Raw genomic sequence first — 25,489 nt, 5'->3', positions numbered from 1 at the left:
TTTTCCTCCTTTCTATGACTTTTCTGTCAGGTTTGTTTAATGCTCTGGTCTTCTGGTTATGTGTGATCCCTTTGGGTGGTTTGCTTAATAAAAATCAAGCTCTATCCTTCTGCATAAATCGTTTACTGTCACCCATAATAATAATTACAGAATCTTAATTACCTCTAGCAATTATGTGGCTAGTCTGATGAGGACAATTCTGTAAGTAGAAAGAACACATCTTGATTGTATAAGCCTGCAAGCAAGCCTGTAACATTGAGTTTGTTTCCCAGCCTGATTAATTGATGAGACAATCACAGGCGACTCTGTGCATTAATATAAACTTGGTTTGTTGCTTTTAAAGGGAATTGTCAGCTTTTTAAAAAAAGAAAAGAGAAAACATACAGTATAGTGGTAGATTTTTATTAAGGGGATGTATTTGGACATGCAAATGTGACTAGAATAATAATAGGTAATGGAGAACTTGTCCACCACAATGTAAGTAATGCAAGGTACACAAAAGGAGAAGTCAGCAGCTTTTCATTACTGATAACTATTCTCTAATGACTGTAGGATTGACTATAGCCAGGGTTAACACGTACGTGTGTGTGTGTGTGTGTGTGTGTGTGTGTCTTTTAAGGTGATGCCTTGGTTATATCAAGCAGTACCTTGGGGTAGGGGTAGCATTAGAGCAGGAATTGCCATGTTGAGACTTGTAGTCCAACATTAACTGGTGGGTGCCCACATTAGCCATTTCTGTTTTCATATATTAAGGTCTAGAGAGTAGAGCATATAGATGAGAAAAAAATAACAAATCCGTTTTACATTCAAAAGGAAAGAAACTAAATAAATAGAAGGCCAAACGTCAGTGGTGGACCAGAAGGCATTGTACAGATATTAGATAGATTATAATGGTGCTTATCAGCTATATTTCCATTTTTAAGAATAAATTTACAAGCATTTAACATTTAACAGTAATTTGACTTGGTAAATTTGGAATTGATTAGAGTTGTTGATTAACTCCAATCACCATTGGGAGAACATCCCATCCCCAACCTCTGTTATGCAGGCCATAAATTCTCAGACGTTTGAACGTCTTTCCACATGGAACATCTTGAGTTTCCATGGAGGAACAGCTTCATGACATCCCTAGTTACAGATGCCCCTTCCCTGCACGGAAAGGGCCGTAGAGCATCAACTTTACATGCAGAAGGTTGCAGGTTCAGTCCCAGGCTTCTACGGGTAGGGCTGAAACGTCTCCTGGAGAGCCACTACTAGTCAGACTAGACAACACTGAGGTTGCTGGAGGTAGCGGCGGCTACTAGCCATATTGGCTATGCTCTGCTTCCACAGTTGGAGGCAGTCATGATGAAAGCCAGTTGCTGGAACGCATGGGAGGGGAGAGTGCTTTTCTGCTCTGATATTGCTTGTAGATTCCCCACAGGCATCTGGTTGGCCACAGTGAGAACAGGATGCTGGACTAGATGGCTTGAGCCAGAAGGCTCTTCTATATATGTTATGTATCCTGTTAGGTGTTTGTTGGAAGATCCTTTGAATACCTTGCTCTTTTGTAATCTGGCAGTGGGTTGATGCTTTGGTCTAGGTGCTAGTGCAGGCATCCCCAACCTTCAGCCCTCCAGATGTTTTGGACTACAATTCCCATCATCCCTGACCATTGGTCCTGTTAGCCAGGGATCATGGGAGTTGTAGGCCAAAACATCTGGAGTGTCATTGGGTATGCCTGTGCTAGTGCTATCTGATATTAGTTTAGCTAGCAAGGAGGCTGGAGAATTTTTAGCCATGTCATTCACATTTAGAAATTCTCACCCCAGAGCATTTCATTCCATACTGGCTTTCAGAAAATTTGTGAACAAAGAAACCTTTCGTATGGGTGTGCACTTGGATATTGATCATTGTCTTGCAATAGGTTGTGGTGGTTTTTTAGCCTGCCGTGGTGTTCTAACAATTAGACAGCTATGGTTGTTGTATGGCTTCTGGTTTTATTGATGTGTTTAACTGGCTGGTTTATTGATTGTTGTAATGCCATGTTTGCTACCATAAGGGCACATTTTGGAGCCACGTATGGGCTATAAATTTCAAACATGAATAAATAAAGATAAATCAGCCCAACCTTAACAATTGCTAGCCTCAAGCATAGGAACTTGTAGGCGCCAGCGATGAGACCTGCTCCACAGACTGTGTCTTAAGAAAAGCACCAACAGCTAGAAGTGGGTACCCCATGACAATGCAGTAAGGGGTGTGGAGAGGAAGGTGCAAGTAGAAGACCATGCTCAAGTGCTTTATGTTTTTGAGGAGGACTTAGCAGATTTGAAGCCTTGTTGCTGCTGTTCCTACAATGTGCATCAGCCAGAGCATTAAAGCTGCCACAATAAGTGAGGTTTACTTTCCAATTCGTAAATGGGCTGCAATAAGATTTTGACTTTGAAAAGAGCACATATCCCAGTTGGCAACCCAGTTGGCAACTAAAGGGCTTGATTTTAAAAATTATGTAATCCCATTCATGCCAATGAGCTCAAATCACATTAAATCCAAATCCCCTGCCTTAACTGAAGTGTCGATTGGTCCTAGCTACTTCAGTGACAACTAAATAGCCTTAAATCTGAGTACTTTGATTTAATTAGGTTGGGAATCCCATGAGAGACACTTATTTTGCTGGACTCATTTTCTGGTTATCAAACAAGAGAACAACAGAATGACCATTCCCTGGGCACTTTGAGGATGACTTGTTAAAGAGAGATATATTTATTTCTTAAGACTTTTGGAATCGCATTGTTATCCATGCTGAGCAGTGGCGCAGTGTGCCCTGATCCTCAGTCTCTGAAGCATTTCAAGCCTGGGAATGTCACATTTACCATGAACGGATAGGGGAAGGATGTACACACACACACATAGGGTGGGGGGAAAGAATCTTTTCCGTAGTGAGAAGAATAAAACTGGTTTCTTTTCTCTTTTTTCCTTGCTAAGAGATTCCTGCTGTGTAGGGTTAAATGTAGGTCAAGCTGTCTGAGCCTTGTGTCTGCGATCTGCAGCACACTCAACACTAGATTAAATTGGGATTTTCCACTTACTCAACTGTCAATCTCCGTAATATCGGTAAAAGTTAAATTAATCAGGAGTGAGCAGGGCCTGGCTCTCAAGGGGGCTACTTGAGCTCCGGGGTGTTGCTTAGGCTTGTTGCAGGGAAGGGGAAATATATGGTTTCTGTCACTAAGATACTGCTGTGTTCTGGCTGTTTGCCTAGAAGCTTCAGAATCTCAGAGAGAAAGAAAAAAATGTGCCGTTGTTAACACAGATCAGCAGAGCTGTTGGTTTTTCTTTCTAAGCACTAATGCCACACAATCTGCATGAGAGGCCCACAAAAAAAATGTCCATTTGTGTTCTCTTGGATAAATCAGGTTGCACTGCTTTCTTACGTTTGCTTTGTCCTGTAGTGTTGACATCTCTAAACACAATAATGTAAGAACATGCCTTATGCAGAATTAAGACCATTGGTCCATCTACTTCAGTATTGCTGTTATCTTTATTCCCAAAACGGCTTATTTACCAAGCCCAGTGGAAAACTGAGCTGGGGAAGGAGATTCACCCATTACAAGTAATTATACCTCTATTCATTCCTCTTCTATTCCTTTCCACAAGGGCCTTGAAAAGCATCAGGGAACTCCCTGATGTATTATGAGGGGGCTTCCTCTGCTCCTTTGCAACTGACAGCAGAACAGAACCTGACTTTTCTTATGTCACCACATGTCAGATATCCTATTTAGGTTTGCAGAGACCTTTTAAGGCAGCCTAGCATAAGCCTAGATTTGCTTTCTGCTGTTGTTTGCAGGGTTGGTATATTTCAGGGGAAATTACTCTGATATGTGGACCCACAGAGTAAGGTTAAGTTTGAGGTATGAGGTTTCCTTGAGGTACTGAGTGCAACTCTGCTGAATCCACTCCCCTGCCAAATATACTGTCTCCCTCTGGTAATGAGCTGCTCTAAGCCATTTTTGTATAACATACTATGAGGATGAGTTCAATGCCATATGGAAATACTGTGCCAGTCTGGGGATTAAACTGTGCTGGAAATATGTCCTTCCCGCTTCCCATCTGAAAGTGGGAGAGGTTCAAAGAGCCAGTGTGGGATACTGGTTAAAGTGTTGGACTGGGAGCTGGGAGACAGACCCCAGTGAGCTTCATGGCTGATTTTGTCTCTTAGCCCAAGCTCTGTCACAGAGTTGTGAGGATAAAATGGGGAGTGAGGATGCCATGTATGTCACCTTGAGTTCCTTGGAGGAAAGGGTGGGATATAAATGTAATAAGTAAAAAGTCTATGCTGAAGTTATAGAAACATTTAGGTATGTAAGATTATATACTCTGGAATATTATACAGATGCACTATACAGTGGTACCTTGGTTTATGAACTAAATCCGTTCCGGAAGTCTGTTCTTAAACTGAGGCGCGCTTTCCCTAATGAGGCCTCCCACCGCCTGTGCCCTTCCACCATTCGGCTTCCGTTCTTAAGTTCGCAAACCGGGACACTACTTCCGGTTTTGCGGAGTTCGTAAATTGAATAGTTCATAAACAGGGCTGTTCTTAAACTGAGATACCACTGTAATCCCCATTGCTGGCCAAGACCAATTGGGCTAACTGAAACTAATAACCATAATCCTTGGATTTATAAAGCAGAAAAAGCATCAAACAAAATAAAAATATGTCCTGGCCTCTTAATGGAGTGTAAATGAGGTCATTTCAGGAGATGATACAGGAAGCAGGGTTTCTTTTTAACTGCACATTTTAATTAGAACTCATTCAAAGCACAGCAGATCAAAAAAATGTGATAATGAAAAAGAAGCCGAATTAATTTTTTGTCTAAGCAGCAAAGTCTCAGAAAGAGAGCATTAGCTAGAAAAGGGATTATTATTATTTTTAAAAAATGATTGTATTTAATGAGAATCAATACGTTTGGGAGGCTGAAAGCGAACCCTGAACATTCTACCACATAATAGCAGACAGATACTGGATTCAACTTCCAGCAGGAAACCACCTATGGAGATGAGAGTGACCCTGTCTATAGCTGGTTGGCAGGCAATGATTTCAGGAGGCACAATCAAATGGAAGCCATATTTTCAAACAAATATAATTACAGTGAAAAGCAGATTAGGAGAAAGATCAAAGCAGTCTCAGAAATGAAGCTGTGTACATTTGACTGGTGCATTGGGGATTTGGGACCAGGGTTAAAAAAACAAACTTAGCTTTTATCTTCTTTAGTGGAATCTATAAAATGAAGCTTTGGGGGACAGGGAGAAGAAATCAACTCTCTCAAAAGTGTTGTTGGAAGATATACCCAGAGGATTCAGTAAAAGTAGGTTTGGATATATTTAATTTTATAGTAAATAAGTTTAAAACCAATCAGTCCTATATGACTAAATTGTTGCACTAGCAGAAACCAGCAGAACTAGCACAGTTAGACCTCCCCCTCCCCACCCAAGATCTAGGGTGGAGAGAAGCCCCAAACCACCACGCAGTGTGGGAGGGGAGGGAGATTATGCTGTTGGAACAAGCAGTTTATTGCCCAAGGAAACACTCTTCTTGGTGCTAATCTTACTTTTTTTCCAATCAGCCTATCTGGGCATGCCCTGATATTAACCCATTTTGCTGTAGTTATCACTTTTTGCTACAGTTCGACAGTTTTCACAGGCTGCTCCCCCTCCCAACATACATGAACTCAATACGAGCTATATAGCAGGAAGCAAATTCACACTGCATCCAAAACAAATTTACAACCTAGGTTTTCCCCCAAAGAATCCCGAGACCTCTAGTTTCCTTTTCATAGAGCTACACAGTTCCCAGCACACTTAAGAAAACTTCCCAGGATTCACTGGGGGGTGTCATGGGTTTTAAATGTATGTTGCATTTCCAGAGTATATTCAAGCATCTGTAACATTGTTAGGCTTCCCGCCCCCTCATTTTAGAGCATCATCTGTTTGAGAAAAGAAAAAACTGAACAAGAGACCAATTAACATCTTGATTTTTTAATAGCTTTGTTCTGTGGTTTGACCACAGCTCCTTAAGAACAAGCATAAAATCTGTATTTAAAACTAACAACAGCACTTAGAGCAACATTTTCCTTTAAAAGTATTGCAATAACAGACCTTAGGTCTAAAAACTAGAACATCACCATTTGCTCAGTTAAAAGGAGGCAGGTACACAACTGCTGAAATCTTTTTCTGCATATAACTGGAAGTTACATTAGAAATTAAGCAGCAAATTGAGGTTAAAGGGAACAACAGAAGCTTAAAGCAAGTTAAGATTCCTTGTAGTTTCACATGAACCACTACCAATAAGTTTGAATAAAAACCATTTTTTTTATTTCCCCCAGATACCTTTAAAAAAGTTTAAATGAAAGACTAAATATTGTAGATAGTGCTGTATTATTTGTATTTTTGGAATAACTTCAAAGAAAATGAACACACACACAAACAACCGAGGCAGACATAAGAGCAGAACATATGACCCAGTTTGGAAAGCAACAAATCATATGCACCTTATTGTGTAACGCAGATTATAGGCTGGAAAATTAACACTAAAATAATAATAAAATGTACTGAAAGCAGGCATGAATGCAGCAGTAAATTCAGTATCTAATAGCCAAGTTAGTGTGCAAACAATAGAAACATTATTTGCTATTTGAAGACCAAGGTCTCTGGTAATGTGTAAATTGCTTTAGTACTGCACGTAAAGAAAATAGTTACTCTGATAAAGTCTGTTTTAATTTTTGCCGCCTTAACAACATGCCTTTGAGCTCTTGTTCCAGAGGGAAAGTGTTTGGTTGTATGCAGGTTGGGGTGGGGTGGGGTGGGAGGCTAAAGTTTGATTTAAAATGATAGATATCTAATAAGTGGCAAAGTCTGAACGGAGCTCCAGGTCTACTTGACAGGTTTTTATCATATCTTTCCTCACTGCAGATTCAAAGCAGATTGATTATTTTTAAAGAGAAGGGTTTTGAGGGTTTGGGGGTGTTGTTGTTTTTTTTGGTCCAATGGGTATAAAACATTTTGTTATTGCAATTTTCAACCTGCATGCTAAATACCACCCTGCACACAGTTCACTAACATGCAAGGTTTCATCTACTCTGGAGAACATCACAATAGCGCAGAGCGAGCAAGGAAATGGTCAGCACAACAAAAGTTTCAAAGGTTAGCACTCCATCTCCCAACCAAATGAACAAACAATATTTAAACCGTGCACACAAGTTTTTGGGAGGCTACTTAAAAATATCTAGTGTGGGTGTGGAGGTGGAAGAACAGAACAGATGGCAAAAATATGAAAGCGCCACAAACACCACAGTACTTGAGGATGGGGATAGCAATTAGTATCCTGGTACAGGATAGAAGTATATATTTCCTAGAAGGATATCAACAAGCAAAACTGCAGGCCTGGTACAGAAGTAACGATATGCTAGTAAGAGCTTAGCAAAGAACACATTTCTGAACTTGTATGGCCTTGTTGACCTCCACTGTGAAAGACAATGCAGACTGCTGCTCAGATTTGGATCAGTCCTCCAGCAATGACCTAGATAATGATTGCTGACAAGGGCAGCCAAACAAAAAAAAAAAAAACTTTTTAAGCACAGCCTTTGAAAGCCACAATGTCTCCTGAGAACACAGCCACCAGGAGACATGGAGGACTTCTCTTCACTCCTGTAAGTTAAGTCAACAAAGGTGTGGTCAAGCATCAATTTGTGGTCCAGCTTTGCTGGGGGTGGGCTAGAAGAGACGGACTAGGATAGTTCTGTTGAGTTTAACCTGAAAGGCATCCACATCATCACCGTGTCACTCAAGAGGAGGAAAACATAGACTTATTAGAGGAACAAATTTCACACTCTTGAGTAACAAGGTCATTCTGAACCTGTGAACCAACAAGGATATTGAAAAGGGTTCCTTTAAAAAAAAGAAAAATAATTACAATATTCTGCTGTCTTCAAGACTAAAAACCTACCGTAGTTTTTTCTGAGGTATTTGCTTTGCCTAATAAGCCTAAGCTCCAGAAGCAGGATACAGTACAGACAGATGGTGAACTTGTACTGCCAAGGCAACCTTGCTGAGCACAGCACCTGCCACACCAAACAATATTTTCCTTGTTCTCATCAAGGGTCTAAGTCCTGTCTCATTATCCAAATTAAAAACAAAGTCGCAAAAGCAAAAAAATAAAATAAAAATGCAATAGACTCTTTCATAAGAAAAGAAACAAAAAAATCCATTGGCCAGAAAAAGAGGTCTTCCAAGAAAAGTAGCTTGCATCCTTCAAAAGTCACCATAACATCAAGCATTCCCAAGTTCAACCTGCAATGGCCAACCAGAACCTTTTAAAATCTCTCTCTCTCTCTCTCACTCACACACACACACACACTGGATGGACAAGTTGGGAAGACACATCAAGATGGCAGTGCTTGTGTTCACTAAAATGAAAAGTGCATGAAAGTTTGTGCAGTGAAGAACCTGCAAAATTCTGTTATTTTTGTGGGAGGGTAGCAGCAGTATGTGTTATTCCTTATATCACTTGGGTTATAAGGACTGGATAGCAGGTCTTGTATCACAGTGACCAGCACATTCCTACTGCAAAGGAAAGATGTGCAGGGAACACCAATTCACCCCCACCCCTTAAGATCACTGCCTGGACCACACACTAAATTTAAAATGTCATTAAAAAAAAAATCCTGCTCCTGTGAAACAAAAATGCTTGTCCATCTTTCATTTTGAAGGGTGGTTTGGAATTAAGTTCCTACTTTAACCAAATCTTATTTTAAAATGTTGGCATTTCAAATATAGGTGTTCTTAGGATTCTGCCCATCTCTAAGTTGATCATGTCATAAATAACAAAAAGAAGCCAAGGCTGGTCTAATCTCATAACAAGTAAAGCAACAAGGAAAAATCAGCAGCTAACTACAACGTTAAGTATTTATGCATTTAAAGTGACACACGCAAACACCACTCACAAGTGACTCCTTACAGCAGAGATGCATCAAGCAACCAATTATAATCAACAGGCTAATAATCAAAAGTGGTTTGTTCAAACTTTTTTTCCCCTTATAGTACTTTGATATTTCGTAGGAAAATAAAAATACATGGGACTTCCCGTCCTTTGTATGCATTCTTTTGCAAATTCTTACAAAAAAGGACGAAGCACATAAGTAGGCATTCACAAGTTCTATGCCTTTTTGTGTTTAAACAATTATCTTCTATACATTATGTTACAATATTAACAATGGGTTTCGTTTCGTTTTGTTTTTCTACCCATTGGGTAGGATATGTGCATAATATATTCATGTTATATACAGCACCCTTAAAAATCAAAATTGAAGAGACGGATGACCAAAAAAAGCACCATTTTCAGTGAGGCACAACAAAGCTGGGAGAACAGGCTCGATTCAAAGGATCATTCAAGTCACTGGGAATGTTTCTACTGATTTCAATGGCCTTTGAAGTTTCAAGCCTAGAGAGAGTGCAAGGGGGATGTTCCTGAACTTGAGGCACCTTAGTTGCTTATGAACTATAATCGTGCATACCTCCAAATGATATATTTTATACACACATGTATACATTTAAGTCATATCCCTTTTGTAACGTATGGGACAAACACAGACAAAATATTTATTTATTTGAAGGGCAAAGAGATGGGGTGGGGAGGGAAATGGAAATGAGATCCTAGCACATACCATGTTGTATCCAAACAAAGAACCTCACATACCAACTCTACTTAAAGCAGCAGCAGCAGCAATACTGCAACAAACAGCCTGATCCTACACAGAATTACATCAAATTAAACCCATGCCAATTTGAATGGAACAGACTTTCATGAATACAACTGGACGACTCAACAGCCATCATTGTCAATACACACGTTTGGTGGGACTGGAATAAAAGATTTTCCCGTAACCCAATGGACAGTTTTCTAGCATTAAAAGGGAGTTGGATATTATTCAGTATATTGGATTTCGAACCACCAAAATTCATGTAAGCTGGGGGAAATATTTGTGTTTGGCCTTGTTTAAGACATGTTCCAACTAGTCTCAGCACTTCCATTTGTTCTTCAGAACAGAAAGAAGCAATAAAAGACAGTATGAGAGCTTTCACCAATATATTTGTAGTTCTAACATTTGACACTGGTGGTTGTCATCACTGTAATATTATCAGAAAAAAATTAAACCAGGCAAATGAATCACCTAAAAAAGTAAAGCCACCTTCAAAACTGGCATTCAAAAGGCAATTTACCATACACACCACTGACTTCAGCAGGAGTATATTGAAATAAAGTAGTGAGTAAGCCTGTCTATTATGGAAAGTCCGTAAGTGAAATGGCTAGTTTGGCCATAAAGTATACCTTTTCACTACAGGTCAATAATTGGATAATCCAATTACCTTCAGAGTGCTTTTAAGAGTATGCCCCTCGGGTGCCAGGGATGGAGGGTACAATTCATTGGGGGGGGGGGATAAATTCTTATTTTGGCAAATGATTGGTGGTTCCTCAGTCAACATAACTGAAGAATGTCATTGTCTTCTTATACCTTGTCACAGAAAACTTACTTGTCTTAAGCCATTGGGGTCATCCAAATTGCAAGCATCAGTCTCCATATAGGGGCCTCTTCATTTTTAAGGAACACTTGTTTGACATAGTCCCCAAAGCCTGTAGCAAGCATTTTTCCAATATATACTAAGTAGCCTATCCATCAAGGAAAATGTATATGAATGAGCCCTGTCTCTAGGAAGACTTGGAACAACAACAATAGCATTCCATTAATTAGAGTTAATTTAGGAAGGGAAATCTTCCATGGAGTTCTACAATACAAGAAAAATTAAGCCTTGCTTGATGGCCTTAGCCATATATATTTTCAAATCCAATTCTAAGCACTGGTAGCAGTAGAAACTACCTGACAGCCACAAACTTCCCCCAAGGATCATACCAGAGTACAAGAAGAAATTACTTTTGCCATGCCTCCATTCAAAGAATGGGAGGAAAGTTGCATTCTTCCTAACCAAATCTAGGCAGACACATACACAAAGGTGCACATACAGGTAGGGAGAGGCAGACTTTTGAGAAAGAAAATAATGGATTTAACAGAATTTTTTAGTAATATTCGCTGACAAGCAAACAGTGAAATGAAGGCAAAGAGCGGATTTTTTAAAAAGAAAAACCTTTGCTCATTTTTCTTTAGAAAGGTAACAATCCAAATTAAAAAGCAAGTATTGACCAAACTACACCCACAGACAAGGTAGTGCTTGTGTGGTGTTGCTGATTCTGCTTCCATAGGTTCAAAAGGATGCTTTTCTACTTGCATCAATCCAAAAGTAGTCCTGGACAGGACACTTGCAAAGAAGAGAGATCTTGGGTGAAATGAAAGTTCTCGCACATACGCCTGGGTGGGGCATGGAGTAGCAAGAAATATAAAAAAGGACCCCTGGACGGTTAAGTCCAGCCAAAGGTGAATATGGGGTTGCGGTGCTCATCTCACTTTCAGGCCGAGGGAGCCGGCGTTTGTCCACAGACAGCTTTCTGGGTCGTGTGGCCACATGACTAAACCGCTTCTGGCACAAATGAACACCGTGACAGAAACCAGAGTGCACAGAAACGCCGTTTACCTTCCCGCAGCAGCAGTGCCTAATTATCTACTTGGCACTGGCGTGCTTTCAAACTGCTAGGTTGACAGAAGCCGGGACAGAGCAACGGGAGCTCACCACCATCGAGCAGATTCAAACCACTGACCTTACGATCAGGAAGCCCAGGAGACCCAGTAGTTTAGACCACAGCACCACTCGCGTCCCAGCAAGAAATATATGAACAAGAAGAACATGTGAAAAGAAGAAATAACTAGAAGTAATCACCTGACCAAATACTTGTTGCATTCTCGTGACAAACACTTCTGCCTTTACCAGGTCCTCTCAAATTTGTAGCTCTAATGGCAAAAAGGCTTAATTAGTTGATTTATACCATTCAAAAAAATCCATACCAAATCTCTGGAATAGTACTGAAAAAGTTTCTAAAACCTGAATAGACAAGACATTCAATGTATCTACAAAAGCAAATATTGAAGTGATATATAGAAATTCCATTGGCTTCACTACACTGCCATTTGGAAGTTATGTCAAGATAACACCTTGAACAATTGTGTGCACTGCACATCATTTTAGAGACTTTTTTTTTTTTTACTGAGTTTAAGAGTTCTAATATTTTCAAAGGGTTCCGCCACCACTACCACCTCCATGCCTATAAAGCAAAGGTAGCATTGTTTCACAACGAAGTTTTCCTCCAAATTAAAAAGATATATAAATGAAGGTTAATTTTTTACTAAAGCTATCCAAAAGTTGGAATATGAGAGATGTTGTAGCAAGGGGTTTGATTTGTATGGGGGGAGGAAACACCTCTGCCTCCCTAGTTTAGTCTGCAGCTGGAAAAACATTAAATGCCTAAATATTATGATTCTGTGTCATACATTACACAAGCACAAGAACAAATAAATTATAGTGTGATAACACAATATTTTCAGAACAGCAAAGTGATCTGGGTTTTTTCCTGGCCAAGGAGCATGCAGTTAACTGAACAGTATGAGATCTCTTGGACATATGAAACTGCAGGGGCAGCTTTGAGTTTCTGCATGCATGATGTTTCAAAGCAAGAAAACAGAATTTCTAGCAGTCATGCTATGGTGCAGCTTCAGCGGACTGAAGACTTACTGCATCCTGATGACACCACCTGCCCCTGTTGAGTTAGCATTATCATGCCAAAACAAGAAAAGTGGTACCAACCAGAAACAGTATCTGCTTGTTGCACATTACAAGTCACTGTTCTGGAATGTGTCCACTGAGCTGATGCTCAAGACTGCCATTTTGATTAGCAAGAATAAACGTGAAGACTGGTAAAGCTCCTGTGTGGTTTGCATATGTTAGTATCACTCCAAACCCACAAATCTAGATGCATCTTTAAACGTTCTACATGCAAAAAACTAATTGTGCAAAGTGGTGTGAGGTTATGGTATACAGTATTTTGTGTAAAGGAATTGGAAGACATAACAGATGTAACTTAATTTCATGCCCAACACCGAACAAGTAGGAATGAAGCCCTGAAAATATACGTGGAGTGCAATGAAATAAGTAGCTCCCATTGGTACTCTCTTATAACACTTAACTTTCGCTTTTAAACTGCACAATTAAAAGAGTCCTAAAACAACTTCTTAAATTTAGGCTAAATTATCTTACCACCTTAAGCTCCTCAGTTCACCATTTTCACAAGTGAAGAACTTGTGAGCTAGTTCTGAGCTAGAATTCTTCTGGAGTTCTCAATAGGAATCGCCACATAAACCTTTATCATTTCCTTCCTAGGAAGAGGCATTTATAACATTTTAAATAGTGATCCCATATATGCAGGCCTTTAACAAAAGTGTTGAATAAAGTCTGTCAATAATAGTGAATTTTTTTCTCCTCCACAGGAAAAAGGGAAGATAACACTGCAAATTCTGAAAGAACTAGATTCACATACAATTGATTTTCAAAACCAATTGACGAATGCTGCAAAATAGTTTAATCTGTACCAAACTAAAAGCAATTTTAAAAGTCAAGTGTTCTTTGATTATGCATGGTCTCAAGCCCTAGTTGAAAGAAGCTTGAGAGGTGAAAAAGGAAACTATTTTTTGCATTATTCTCCTGCATAACATCTGACGTTTGGGAGACTGCCACACACTGTAACAGAAAAATGACACGGGATAATCCTCAAAGTTGGGTTTCAATCCACTCTTGCATATAGTCTACAGAAAAATGGAGCAGCCAGTTTCCATACATTAATATTGTGTGTGTGTGTGTGTGTGTGTGTCTACAAAGAGAAGATGTTCCCTTTTGAATGATGCTAAACATGAAAAGGTTTGGGACCTTGATTTTGTGGTCTATACACACTTTTCATGTTTCATATTGCTAGCCTTTGGGCAGGACCAGCCCCACCCTGACACAGAGACAACCACTTCAAGCAGCTGATTTTGGATGAACTGAAAGGGCAACAAACTGTGTGCTTTTAATGTTAAGGAGAGGGACTACCTCAGATATCAAAATAATCTTGACCAGCTTTTGCTATTATTTGCCAAGACTTGGGTGCAATATTTGGGAGCAGGCCTCTGTAGCGCTTGTCTGAGGCCGGAGGTGGGAGTCTTGTTGGAATAAAGTTATAAACTCAAACAGTGTAGGTCCAGCAGGCTGCTGGTGAAAGGCCTGGGGCCAATGTATCTTGCCCCCCCCCCCACTACATGGGCCTGCTTGGGAGGGCACTTGTTTTCAGGTGTAGCATTGATGAGATTTTCAGCTTACACCTGATTTTTGAAAGTCATCCTGCACCAAGCCAGGATTTGTTTTGATTTAATAAATTATCTTGCATTTTAAACATAGCGATCCACCTCTTGACATCCCTTCCCACCTCATTCAAGAATATCTGCCTCCCCCCCCAAAAAAAGAATCCATGCCACATTAAGTCTTGTCCTGAAGCAAGTACAAAGGATGCACAAAGCAGCACATTAGCATTTACGCACTTCTAAACTCACCAGTAATTCTCATCCAAGATGCTAAACAAACTTTGTTCTCATTAATGAACCTGGGATCAAATTCATTATGTCAGGAATGCCCTTGCAGGTGCGAAAAGGACAGCAACAAAGGAGAAACGTCTCAATACTCACAGATGCAGCAAAGGAAAAAAAGGAAAGAACCCAACTGCCAGCCAAACAGAGATTGTCCCAGCTCAGGACAACATTAATGTGGTCTCATATATTTAAGTTGGAGATTATGTAAGTATAAAGGAGAAAGATGTTTCAGCCTTGATACTGCTTAGACACATAACGATGGGCCATCTCATGGGTAAGCATCTGCTCATGAATATGCATATATCTTTAAGCCCTCACGCCAAATGCATGAACGATGTAGAGCTTTCTGAAATAATAAAACCTTTGAATAAACACAGGAAATCGGGAGAGCTCAGGAACTTGTGGCAGCCACCTAGAAATAATCCTAACCCTCTGCAGATCAGTGCTTAAACTTAACACTAGACCAAATCCAACAGCATTACCTTTTATGGAATACATTCTTGGCAAAGCAGGGAGGAAATTTGGAGTCCAGGTGATCTAATGCCAACACCTACTTGCCCATCGGTTGATCCAATAAGTACCAGTTTGTCAGCTGAGTTCCAATTAACGACTGCTGAAATGCAAAGACCTTAGAGGTTTGAATAAATTATCAGATCATACAACAGAAGAAACTTTCTACAGATGCAAACTAATTTAACACACGTGTAAACTTTAAATCCAAATTATAATATAAAGGTATGCCCCATCTCTAACCATTTAATTCTGTAATATTAAGTTCAGAAACATCTCACTTGGAAATCACATTAGGCAGGAGCTGAAGAACAGCTGGTCATTTAGTCTCACTGAACAGAGTCCAGTGGATATTATTAAATGGATACTACTAAATCACCTTATAAGCTTATCTCCCTTGAAAGGAACAGCATTCACAAAAAGCAAGAACTTCAATATAGCCGACCTGTAGTGGCTGTTCACACAACTAAGCTATCACGAGATATTTAGTTAACACGTGACAGACAGAGGTATGCAAATCAGCCCCGCTTACTTACATGAGAAAAAGAGCTTTTAAATCATGGCTACTTTAGGACAATGAGGAAGTGGGCTCTGGTCAGCTCACAAAAAGGTTCTGTGGTTTTAGATTATTATCTGGACTGTCCCTCAAGCTAGTCATCAAGTTCACAAGCCACCTTAGATTAATGAAAGCATATTTACAGAGAAAACATCTAAAGCACAGATACACCACACATGCTGATTTGGCATAAAAACTCTGCATAGATCAGAGACTCCGTTCTGCAATCAGGTTTCAATCTTAAATTCCTTTAGTTTGTGAAGTTCAACAGAAATCCAAACTTCATCAAGCTGAGCAAGGGCTACAGTAGTTGGTGCACCTGTCAGCTGTTCGAGTTTGCAAAATGGTGCCCTTAACGACTATAGAAAAGGGAGACTTCCAAGGGAAATCTTTGCCATGCAGCTATAACTCAGGAATATCAAAATTTAAGACGCTTTCTTTTAAAGTTCATTTGTTAACTGCATTTGAAGTACCTGTTTGTGCTTTGTGTGTGCTTTGTTTTCACAACCAGTCCCCTTTGGAATACCTTCCAATTTCATTTGCAACACAGGTAATCAATCACAGAATGAAATACAAATTCACTGGGATGCCTTAGGCTGCATTTTTTAAAAAATAATAATATAATAATATATATGGTACAGTTCTAAATGATTTTCAAAAACATGACACAGCATGATCCTAAAAACAAGTTTACACAACTGTTTGCACACTCGACATAAACCAGTTCAGATCAGTGCATGAAGACATGATTAACCAATTACAAAACTGATTTAACTCAGATTCCCAAACAATTCCCCGTAGCATTCTAATGGTGCAAGCTCTGCAAACAACCACTTTAGCATTGTCAAACTAGCAGAAGAAGTGGAAGCTACTAGGGAAAGGGCTTACAGAGGTCTGATCTAGTACACAAAGGATAATAGGAAAAGCACAACAAAAGTGCAATTTAACAGCAAAAACTCATAATGTATGTTTAAACCATTTATTGTAGGATGTCAGGCTATGCAACTGATTATGGGCTCCAGTGAAGATAAAAATCTGCAGAAGCTTTAGGTAACAAGGACACTGCATTTTTTTTTTTTTTAAGAGAGGGGGACAAGCAATAAGATTTAGTAATAATCACACACAAAAAGGTAAATGCATCTGGCATTTTTATCTGCTTCTAGTTAAACAAATGGCTTATAGCAAAAACCACCTAAAGGAAACGTCTGTAATTTCACATTTGCTTTCTTCCACTCATAAATTTCTAAGACAACTTGCCAATGTCCCGTTTGAATGCAAAAATTATTGCAAAGGGTAACATGTTAAGATGTCTTTTGCTGTTTGTTTGTTTGTTTATGGAAAATGGTAAAAGATCTGATTAAATCAAAGTCCCCTTTCAATGATTAATCAACAGAAGCCTAGACAAATTTCTGAAGAGGGTTCCTAGGGGCTAATCATTATTCCACAGGTGAAAAGACAACATATAGAAGAACTTCATGTAAAACAGTTCTCATATAGTGCAAATTTAATACACTTGTATCACAACACAAATTAACTCCTCGTATTCATCTAGGTTTTTCCCTAACTTTATACCTTGGCACACAAAACAGAAATGCGGAGTCAGATAAAAAAAATCACACTTCTGGGAGGGCGGGGTAAGGATAGCAAACTGGCCAATTTTGCCCCCATTTAACTAGTAACCCTTTCTTGTCCTCTTCTTTTAGCCATTCACTCAATATAAAACTGGCTGTGTAAGCCATATTTCTGTGCTAAGTTACCTCTTATAATTAAATAAATTCAAATAGTTTATTTAAAATAATAATAATATATTCCCCCACCCACCCCCAAAAAGAAAAGAAAAGTAGAACACTGCTCATGGCCAAACTGAATGGAAGGTTGTAGTTGTTTCAAACCACTTTTCATGCAATTCCCCTGAAAGGAATCAGAAACAACAGCTTTGCACATTTGGTTTTACGAAACCGCATCACATGAAACTTAAAACAATATTGTGCACAGGGGCATAGAAACCTCTATCATGCTCCTGCTTGATTCTTCCATCTCTCTTCAAGTGCATATGGAAAAGGAAACTAGACAAGGTTTCCTGGTTTCCTGTCTTTGCCTTTAATTGGGACTATTGTGCTCTCCGAATTGTTCTGTTGAAACTGAAGTCTGCTCCCCCTATGTGACGAAGGAGGGGCGTTGCTTTGCTGGTGATGGAAAAAAGAGGAACCTGGGTAATGCCCCATGACCTCACTGTAAGTCGGGGGTGGTCCTTCCATCCTTCCATTACTGCTATAATTGGTTGCACTTATGCCCGAATTGCTGCTTGGTGGGCACGGGCCCCCATTGTACATTGAAATGTCTATCAAGTCGCTGTCAAATATAGTTCTGTTGGGTGGTGCCCTCACAGATTCTCTGTTGAGTTCCATCTGTTGTTCTGGGTCCCGAAGCTGCAGAGTGCATGGCCCTTGGTATGGGGGCGGCTCTTCACCATCGGAGAGGGAGATAGTAGGAGGGAGGTCAATCTCGTGCTGCATGTATGGGTAGGTTGGCTGGAAGCGGCTGAAATGTTCCCTCTGCATAAAGGATGGAGCAGTAAACCTGTCTCTGGACCGTGGAGCATACATGATCTGCAGTGTGAAGGAGGAGGCATCAACTAATCAATAAAGTTAAAACCTAGTTCACACATGTATTAGACATACTCAGTACAGGACACATAACAGGTGTGGGGTAGAATAATGTGGAAGCAGCATCATAAAGGGTTATTTTCCTGGATGATATTCTCCAAGATGTCCTATATAACCCAATCATCTGGGCCAAGGAAAAGGGCACGGATGAGTTTCAGTCATAGGACAAGACTTCTGCAAACAAATTAGATTTAACCAATCAGACAAATTGAATGAATTCTAAAACTTAGGAAACTTCTGATCCAAAATTATATTCTCCACTGGGTCTTTGATTCGATTCCTTGAACCCTAGCCAGTGTACAACACCTGAGGAGGACCCGTGGCCCAAGGAGCTCTACACAATGGTACCTTGGTTTACGAACTGAATCTGTTTCCGGAAGTCTGTTCTTAAACCAAGGCGTGCTTTCCCAAAGAAAGTAATGCAAAATGCATTAATCCGTTCCAGACTTTTAAAAACAACCCCTAAATCAGCAATTTAACATGAATTTTACTATCTAACAAGACCATTGATCCATAAAATGAAAGCAATAATCAATGTACTGTACTATAAAATAAAACAGTATTGTGGATGATAAAAATGAAAACTAAAAAAATTTCTTACCTGCACTGATGATAGTCATTGTTTGGATGGGGGGGCTTTTATCCATTTCCGCAGTCACACAACCAATCAAACAGTAGCTGATCCACACAGATCCCCACCCCCCAATGCTGCTGTGGGAAATGCTCCCTAGAGTGTGCGCCTCCCGCAGCGGCATGGGGGGGGGGGAGCTGCGCACCTGCAAACCAGCTGGCTGGCGGGCACACAGCTTCCCTCCCTCGTGGCTGCGGGAAACACCATGATGGCCGCCTACTCCACTGTCGGACAATGGAAGTGTGGCACTCAAAACGGAAGTGCACTCCCAAACAGAGTACGTTCGATTCCAAAAAGAGTTTGTTAACCAGAACACCTTCTTCCAGTTTTGGAGTGTTTGTATTCCAAACTGTGAACTAGGCTGTTCGTAGACCAAGGTAACACTGTACAAACCACTTCCTCTCTCAAAGATCCCACTTATTTTAGGAAAACTGTGTGGAAATCTACACACTGGAAGCATAGGCGCTAGGGGTGTGGGGTGCCCGGGTGCTGGGTTCTCAGGGGCGCCAGACCGAGAGTCCGGGGCCCAAGAGTTGAGTCCAGAGAAGAGCCTGTCCATCGGTAGGAGCGCCACGGTGGGCTCTTCTGCTGCGGGCGGCTCTGCGCTGTGAGTTCGGAGACACTGAGGCAGCCGGCTCTGCCCTCCTGGGACTGGACAACCTGGGGGGGGGGCAGATCTTTGCACCCCAGCACCACATATGCTTAAGACTTGAAGCTAAGTTGAACTGACAGAAATTAACTGCAAAACTGCAGTCACAGCACAAGGGGGAAATATGTGCTATTAACAAAAACGTAGTTTCTGGAAGATCTGAAGTGTGAATGAGAGCTTACCTCGGAAGCTCCCCGACGTGAAGATGAGCTGTCGGAAGGCCACAAACACCCCTCCTAGCACAAGAGAGAAAACGAGAGAACACTTAGCTTCTGAACAAGGTTTCTTATTATACTTTCATGATATTAATGTTCAACATCCTAGTCAACTTCACATCATTCATGATTTGCTCTAATATTTACATACTCAAAGAATTAGGATATATTTATTTTCTCCAATGGCAGATACAGTGATTCAGTTCCAATTAAGCCAATGGGCCTGGCCTACTAGTAAATGAAGCCTAAGAGCCTGACCCTGTGTGCATTTGCTCCAAAGCAAGTCCAACTTAGTTCTACAGAACTTACTTCCCAGTAAGTGCACAACATTCCAGTCTATGTCAGTTTACACCTCCAGTTTAATTAAACTGGTCTTGTAACACAATCCAGTGAATACACACTTTGAATAAAAGTATTCTCTCTTTTTCAGCAAGCCTGCCACTTGCCAAAGGGAACATTTAGAAGATACTTATTTTGTCTTACAGGTTTCTAAAAGTACCATGCATAAAAACTAAAAACCATCTAAAAGAAGTAGAAGATGGCTTGTAAAACCAGTAGTTGCAGGTTTTATCTGACAACAAAGTGCATGAAAATCGCACTCAAATATGCTAGTTGACATGCAATGGGGCTTTTTGATCCAGTTTCCGTGGAAACTCAACTGCATCAATGAAAATAAACTACGGTAAAGATTTTCTAGCACTATATTTGTAGATCTCTCTAATCTCTGCCCCTTCTTTATGCCTGACTCCAATATTTCTGTGGATCATTCCTTCTGTTATAATATTCCATTTTTTAATTTTACTGATCAGCCCATCAGGAAAACTGAGGCACAAACCTTAAGCCAACTAGAGAGAAAGAGAAAGAGCTTCCATCTTCAGATTTGTTTCCATCAAAGCTATGGATATGAAAATGTTCATTTAGGATTATCCCAAGTCAGAATCTTCATTTTGTGGCTAGGGCCCCTAGGGCCAAGAACCCTAACTGGTCAGGAAGGAGAGAGCACATAAAGGTCACGGCTACGCTACAAACTTCACTGTTTCTAGCTAAGGTCCCAATATTGACACTCCTAACGAAGTTAATTATCCCAAGGTGAAATGTACTCTTTGTGTAAATAAACCCATTATTGAAGTGAGGTAATGGTTTGTTATCATGAAAACAAGCTCATTTAAATCTGCTCAGAAATAGAATTTTGCCAGGACTGTCTCTTTGTCCTCGATCTGGATCCAGCTCTTTGCGCTCACCAGTGGGAGCAAAGTACAATGCTAATTGAACCAAACAGGCTGTGGTCCATCTGTCGTTAAGAATGCTGTGGGTGGTTTTTTAACACACTGCTTTGATGCTAAAGATGGCATGAATAGACCAAGTCAACACAGTTTAGGATTTCTCCTTAGTATTCGAACAGTCTTATGTGCATCCCTCACCCACTTCACCGTAGAAATCAACGCTTAAATAGGTACTTGCTTGGCCTCCATGGCAATAAACCAATTTCTCCCCACCCAAAAAAACAAAAAGCCTGAGAGGAATCTTGCCCATCCACACTCCTGAGAAATGAAAGACACATACAGCACGCATAGCATTCCAATGCATTTCCCCAATGTAGAAGGCCCAGAAGAGCAGCTCAGGGACTCCTCGGCTTTCTTCATTTCTTGGCAGAGGAAAGCAGGCTCACGGCATTCCTAGTGCCTCCCATTTCCTGGATGGGAAGACCCTATCAGCTGAGTGGCAAAATGGGGTAGATTTTCCATGGAAACTTTTCAGTTTCTTCAGTTCAATGCAGGATGCCAATTGCAAATACAATCGCAGCTTCAAAATTAGCTTCATTTACTAAATACAAGTAGAATAAACATGTAAAATTTGATCACCCTCTAGGGTGGCAGAAAATTCCACAATGCGAAAATCCAAACTACTCTAATTTCCATGGGACAATTTCCCCCCCAAAATCCAACATCACAGCAGCTGAGAAGTGGTTTCTGTGAACATCTCCTTCCCCCAGAGAAAGAGTTGTGACACGCAATTGCAGTAGTATATTAAGAAAAAGAGCAGGTGAGCTGAGCAGAGGGTGGGTGGCAAGTGAGAGGGAGACACCCTAGTTCATATTTGCAAAACTACCTTAAAATGGGTTCCATCATAATTTCTTCAGGTCTCTGTTGCATTTACAGTGCCTGCTGTGATTGTGGTTGCTGCTGCTGCAGTTTCCTACCACTTCTCTCTACATCTCTTATTCCCTTTTCTCTTTAGTCCTAGTCTCTGGCCAGAGGTTTCTGATTGAAGAACTGTACCCATAAAGCATCCTCTGCTAATGAAATTAAGGAAAATTCAGAAGTAAGCCCAAAGGCTAAAACAACCAAGCGCCTTCCAAAAAGTCAAAGAGAAGCAGGTGCTGCTCACAAAAGAGGCAGTCCAGGTCTAAGATGCTCAAACCAGAAAAATAATGTCACCGCAAGGCCCCAAATTAGGTGCAAATACTTGTAACTGTACTCTTTCAAGACACAACAGTAATTCAAATCAACTGTCTCAAAACCTGTAATTCTTAATACTTATTGGCCTCATACAGATGCAATGGATTACATAAACCATGGTTTACTGGCCCAGGAGCCTGCAAGCTCACATTCCCTTACTGGCACCAGTGAAGCTATCTTAGTTTTTAAGGATACAATCCTGCACCCATGTACCTAGGAATAAACCTCGTTGATTCAATGGGACTTGCTTCCAAGAAGATAAGTATGTGATTCATAGACTCATAGAATCCTATAGTTGGAAGAGACTCTGAGGATCATCTAGTCCAACTCCCTGCAATGCAGGAAAATCCAGTTGTCCCATCCGGGGATCAAACCTGCAACCTTGGTGTTATCAGCACCATGCTCTAACCTACTAGCTATCCAGGCTGTGATTGCACTGTAATCCATAATTTGTCTATTTGAATGTCAAGGGAAACTAGTTGAAGAAACAAGGAACTCTGTGGTGAAGCAGGGCATGTGAGGAGCAGGGGGTGGTGTGCGAGTTCCCAGGCTCATAAAGCATCATTTGTTGGGCTGGGACAGTTATGTCTCAACTAGGCCATTGGGAGTTTTCCAAACTGACAATTTTATGGGCAAAACATTTTGGGGAGGGACACTGTTAGGGTGTGACCCAGGGGGCTTGAATCCAAGGTCTTTTGCACCTGGCCCTGAATCTCCCATCTCTTCTTAGCCTTTATTTTTTTGATTAAAAAAAACTTTTAAAATTGCATTGCTTTACAAGGCAAATTCTCCTCTGGAAGCTGACCTAAATTTGCATCTATAAATATAAATTAACATATGCAATTTGTATCAAGGGCCTGTGCACTGAGTCATGCTTTTGGGATTGGAAGCTACACCATTTTACAGAGCTTATGTCTGCTAGTTAAAGGAACTTATAAGAGGAACAACAGCAGAAAGTCAAGGTGTACCACTTAGAGACCGACTGTGCATCCAAACACTTCCCTATTACATAATAAAAAAAAAAGGAAGAGATTTTTGTTCTTTCATCTCATGTTCTACTGACTGAGCTACTGAAAGGTGATTTATCAGAGGTGCTTTTTACACACTTGGATCCTGGTCTCCTTCAATTATTAACTTTTAACTCTATTTCAAAAAGAGATTTCATTTGGGGGGCGGGGAATGAAGCACATTTAAAACCTCATTTCTGTAATGCACACACATATACCGATGGCAGGACAGAAGCTCAAAAGTGGCAAGTGTGAAATTAGTCTATCACCTTGCTCAAAAGGGAGATATTTACTGTACATAGCTTTATATTCTACGCATGTCATGCCTTTGGTGTCAGGAGTAAGGTCAAAGTAGATATTCAGCCACACACACACACACACACACACACACACCCCTGGGCTCAAGATCAGGCAAAGCAAGCAGAAGCCATGAAGACCAAGATGCAAAAGTTGTCATGTCTCTCAAAAGATAACGCAACACACATGTTCCTCTGACTGAATAAAAAGTATGATAATGGTGTATTGCTATAATTACATTAGAAATACAATAAGCAAAAGGATGCGTATAACAATAACTTTCCCACTGCAATCGCAAGTAATGGGGTTTCTGTGTCATTTTTCCATTTTTTCTCTAGGTGGCAGCAAGAGGCCAGATATGTCTGATCTCAGGATGATGCTGAATATGGTCCCTGCACACAAGGTCTGCACTTTTTACCTGGTTGTAGCCTAGCTGTCCTTTGGGACAAAGAAACGAGAACAGGGCAGACCAATATATTTCTTAATGACACCTAACACTTCAAAGCAGAGCATAAGCAATGCCACAGTGCATCCTACACTAGAAAGAGACAGGCAAGTACAGGCAGGATCCCATTAAAAGCCACACATGACAAATTCAAAGAGAGAGAAAATAGCCTTTAAAAAAAGCAAACCAACAAATAAAATAGCAAGAAACACACTTGGGGGGGGGGTTCAAACCAGTGGAAAAATGTCCTGACAGTTCAAAATAAGCAGAAAAACAACTAAGTCAGGACCACTAAGTTTTACAACTTTTTGCATACTCAAATCTTCCTCACTTCTTTTTACTGAGCAGACACAGGACAAATATTTGCTATACTGTACAGCATAACGTAAGAAAGATGATCAGAAACGTCTATGAAATTGCCCAGGGTTACCATGACAAACCAGCCTTTCCAGACTGTGCTACATCCATAAAGAAACACTTAGCCTGTATCATGGCACACCTTAAATCCTGACAGAACTCCCCCCCCCCATGCATGTTGTGCCCAGCAACTTTAAGCAGGCGCATTTAGATTTTTTATTTCCGTTTTATTGATTACTGTATGTATGCAACTGACCGATTTGATTGGTTGATTATATACAATAATTCAGCTTCAGAAACAAATCCTTGAAACGATACTAAGCCATGCACAGGGTCTTCCAGTTTACAAAAGCTTTGCCTGTTAGGAAGAGATGCTAACTTACCACAAGCAACTAGGCTTGTGGCTGAAGTTGTAGCAGCAGTAACAAAGAATAATACCTTTGAATAAAACCCTTTGGTTTTAGAGGCCCACCTATGTCACTGGAGCTTCAGAAAACACCCTTCCTCTCCCGCTCCCAGCAGTCAAGGAAACTTCCAAAGGGAAATGTTACTGCACAATTATTGTGAAGTTCTAGTTCTGTGAAAACCTAGAAAACATTTTTATGAAACCGTTTTGGGGGGGAAAATATTATGGAAAGAATGTATTTTGGCAATACACAAACAGCAAGACACCTGCTAGTTCTCTTAAATGACACAATATACGTCACTATACAATGGCTTACAGCAAGAGTATGCAGCATGGAAACAAAAGATGCATGTTTCTTCTTGCCTGTTGGGCAATCCCATTATTTATTACCACTGTAAAGTAGATCATTGATTACAAAGCTGTCACAGATGTTTTACCTGAACTTCAATCCTGGCATCATTGAACTAAACCCTGGCAAGTTTCTCTAAACACATTATTTCATCATCATCATCATCATCATCATCCCCTCCCCTCACTTCACTCAGGGCAGGTTACAGTTAAAACACAATATTAAAATAGTACAAAACAACATATAATCACAGAAAAAGCTGGGCCCTCAAAAATATACATCTCAAGTGTCAAAAGGCAAAGTAAAGAGGTGAGTCTTCAGCATTCACTGAAAGCTGTATAAATGAAG

At 40.3% G+C, this 25,489-nt stretch overlaps 1 protein-coding gene and 1 long non-coding RNA gene across 7 annotated transcripts in view; one reads left to right on the top strand and one right to left on the bottom strand.

Moving 5' to 3' along the window:
• The first annotated feature begins 3,534 nt into the window (after positions 1-3,534).
• Positions 3,535-24,228, top strand: LOC310682002. Of its 2 annotated transcripts, XR_014513713.1 has the most exons (4): positions 3,535-3,592; positions 5,252-5,345; positions 20,252-20,503; positions 23,923-24,228. It is a non-coding gene; the product is annotated as an uncharacterized lncRNA (long non-coding RNA). The 2 variants fall into 2 exon arrangements; XR_014513714.1 differs by having other exon boundaries at positions 3,538-5,345.
• The window catches only part of LDLRAD4 (low density lipoprotein receptor class A domain containing 4), a 268,311-nt gene continuing 248,821 nt past the window's right edge, over positions 6,000-25,489 (bottom strand). For 4 of the 5 annotated variants that reach the window (XM_083450231.1, XM_083450228.1, XM_083450230.1 and 1 more), the window contains 2 exons: positions 19,789-19,842; positions 6,000-18,269 (listed from right to left, as the gene is read on the bottom strand). In XM_083450231.1, coding sequence (XP_083306357.1) covers positions 17,727-18,269; positions 19,789-19,842 — 597 coding nt within the window. In that variant the 3' untranslated portion in view covers positions 6,000-17,726. The remainder of the gene's footprint in view (positions 18,270-19,788; positions 19,843-25,489) is intronic. The other variant, XR_014513691.1, reaches the window with a different exon arrangement.

This window comes from Podarcis tiliguerta, assembly GCF_965153285.1.
Source record: "Podarcis tiliguerta genome assembly, chromosome: 7".
Lineage (NCBI taxonomy): Eukaryota > Metazoa > Chordata > Lepidosauria > Squamata > Lacertidae > Podarcis > Podarcis tiliguerta.
This window is presented reverse-complemented; position numbering and strand designations above follow the sequence as displayed.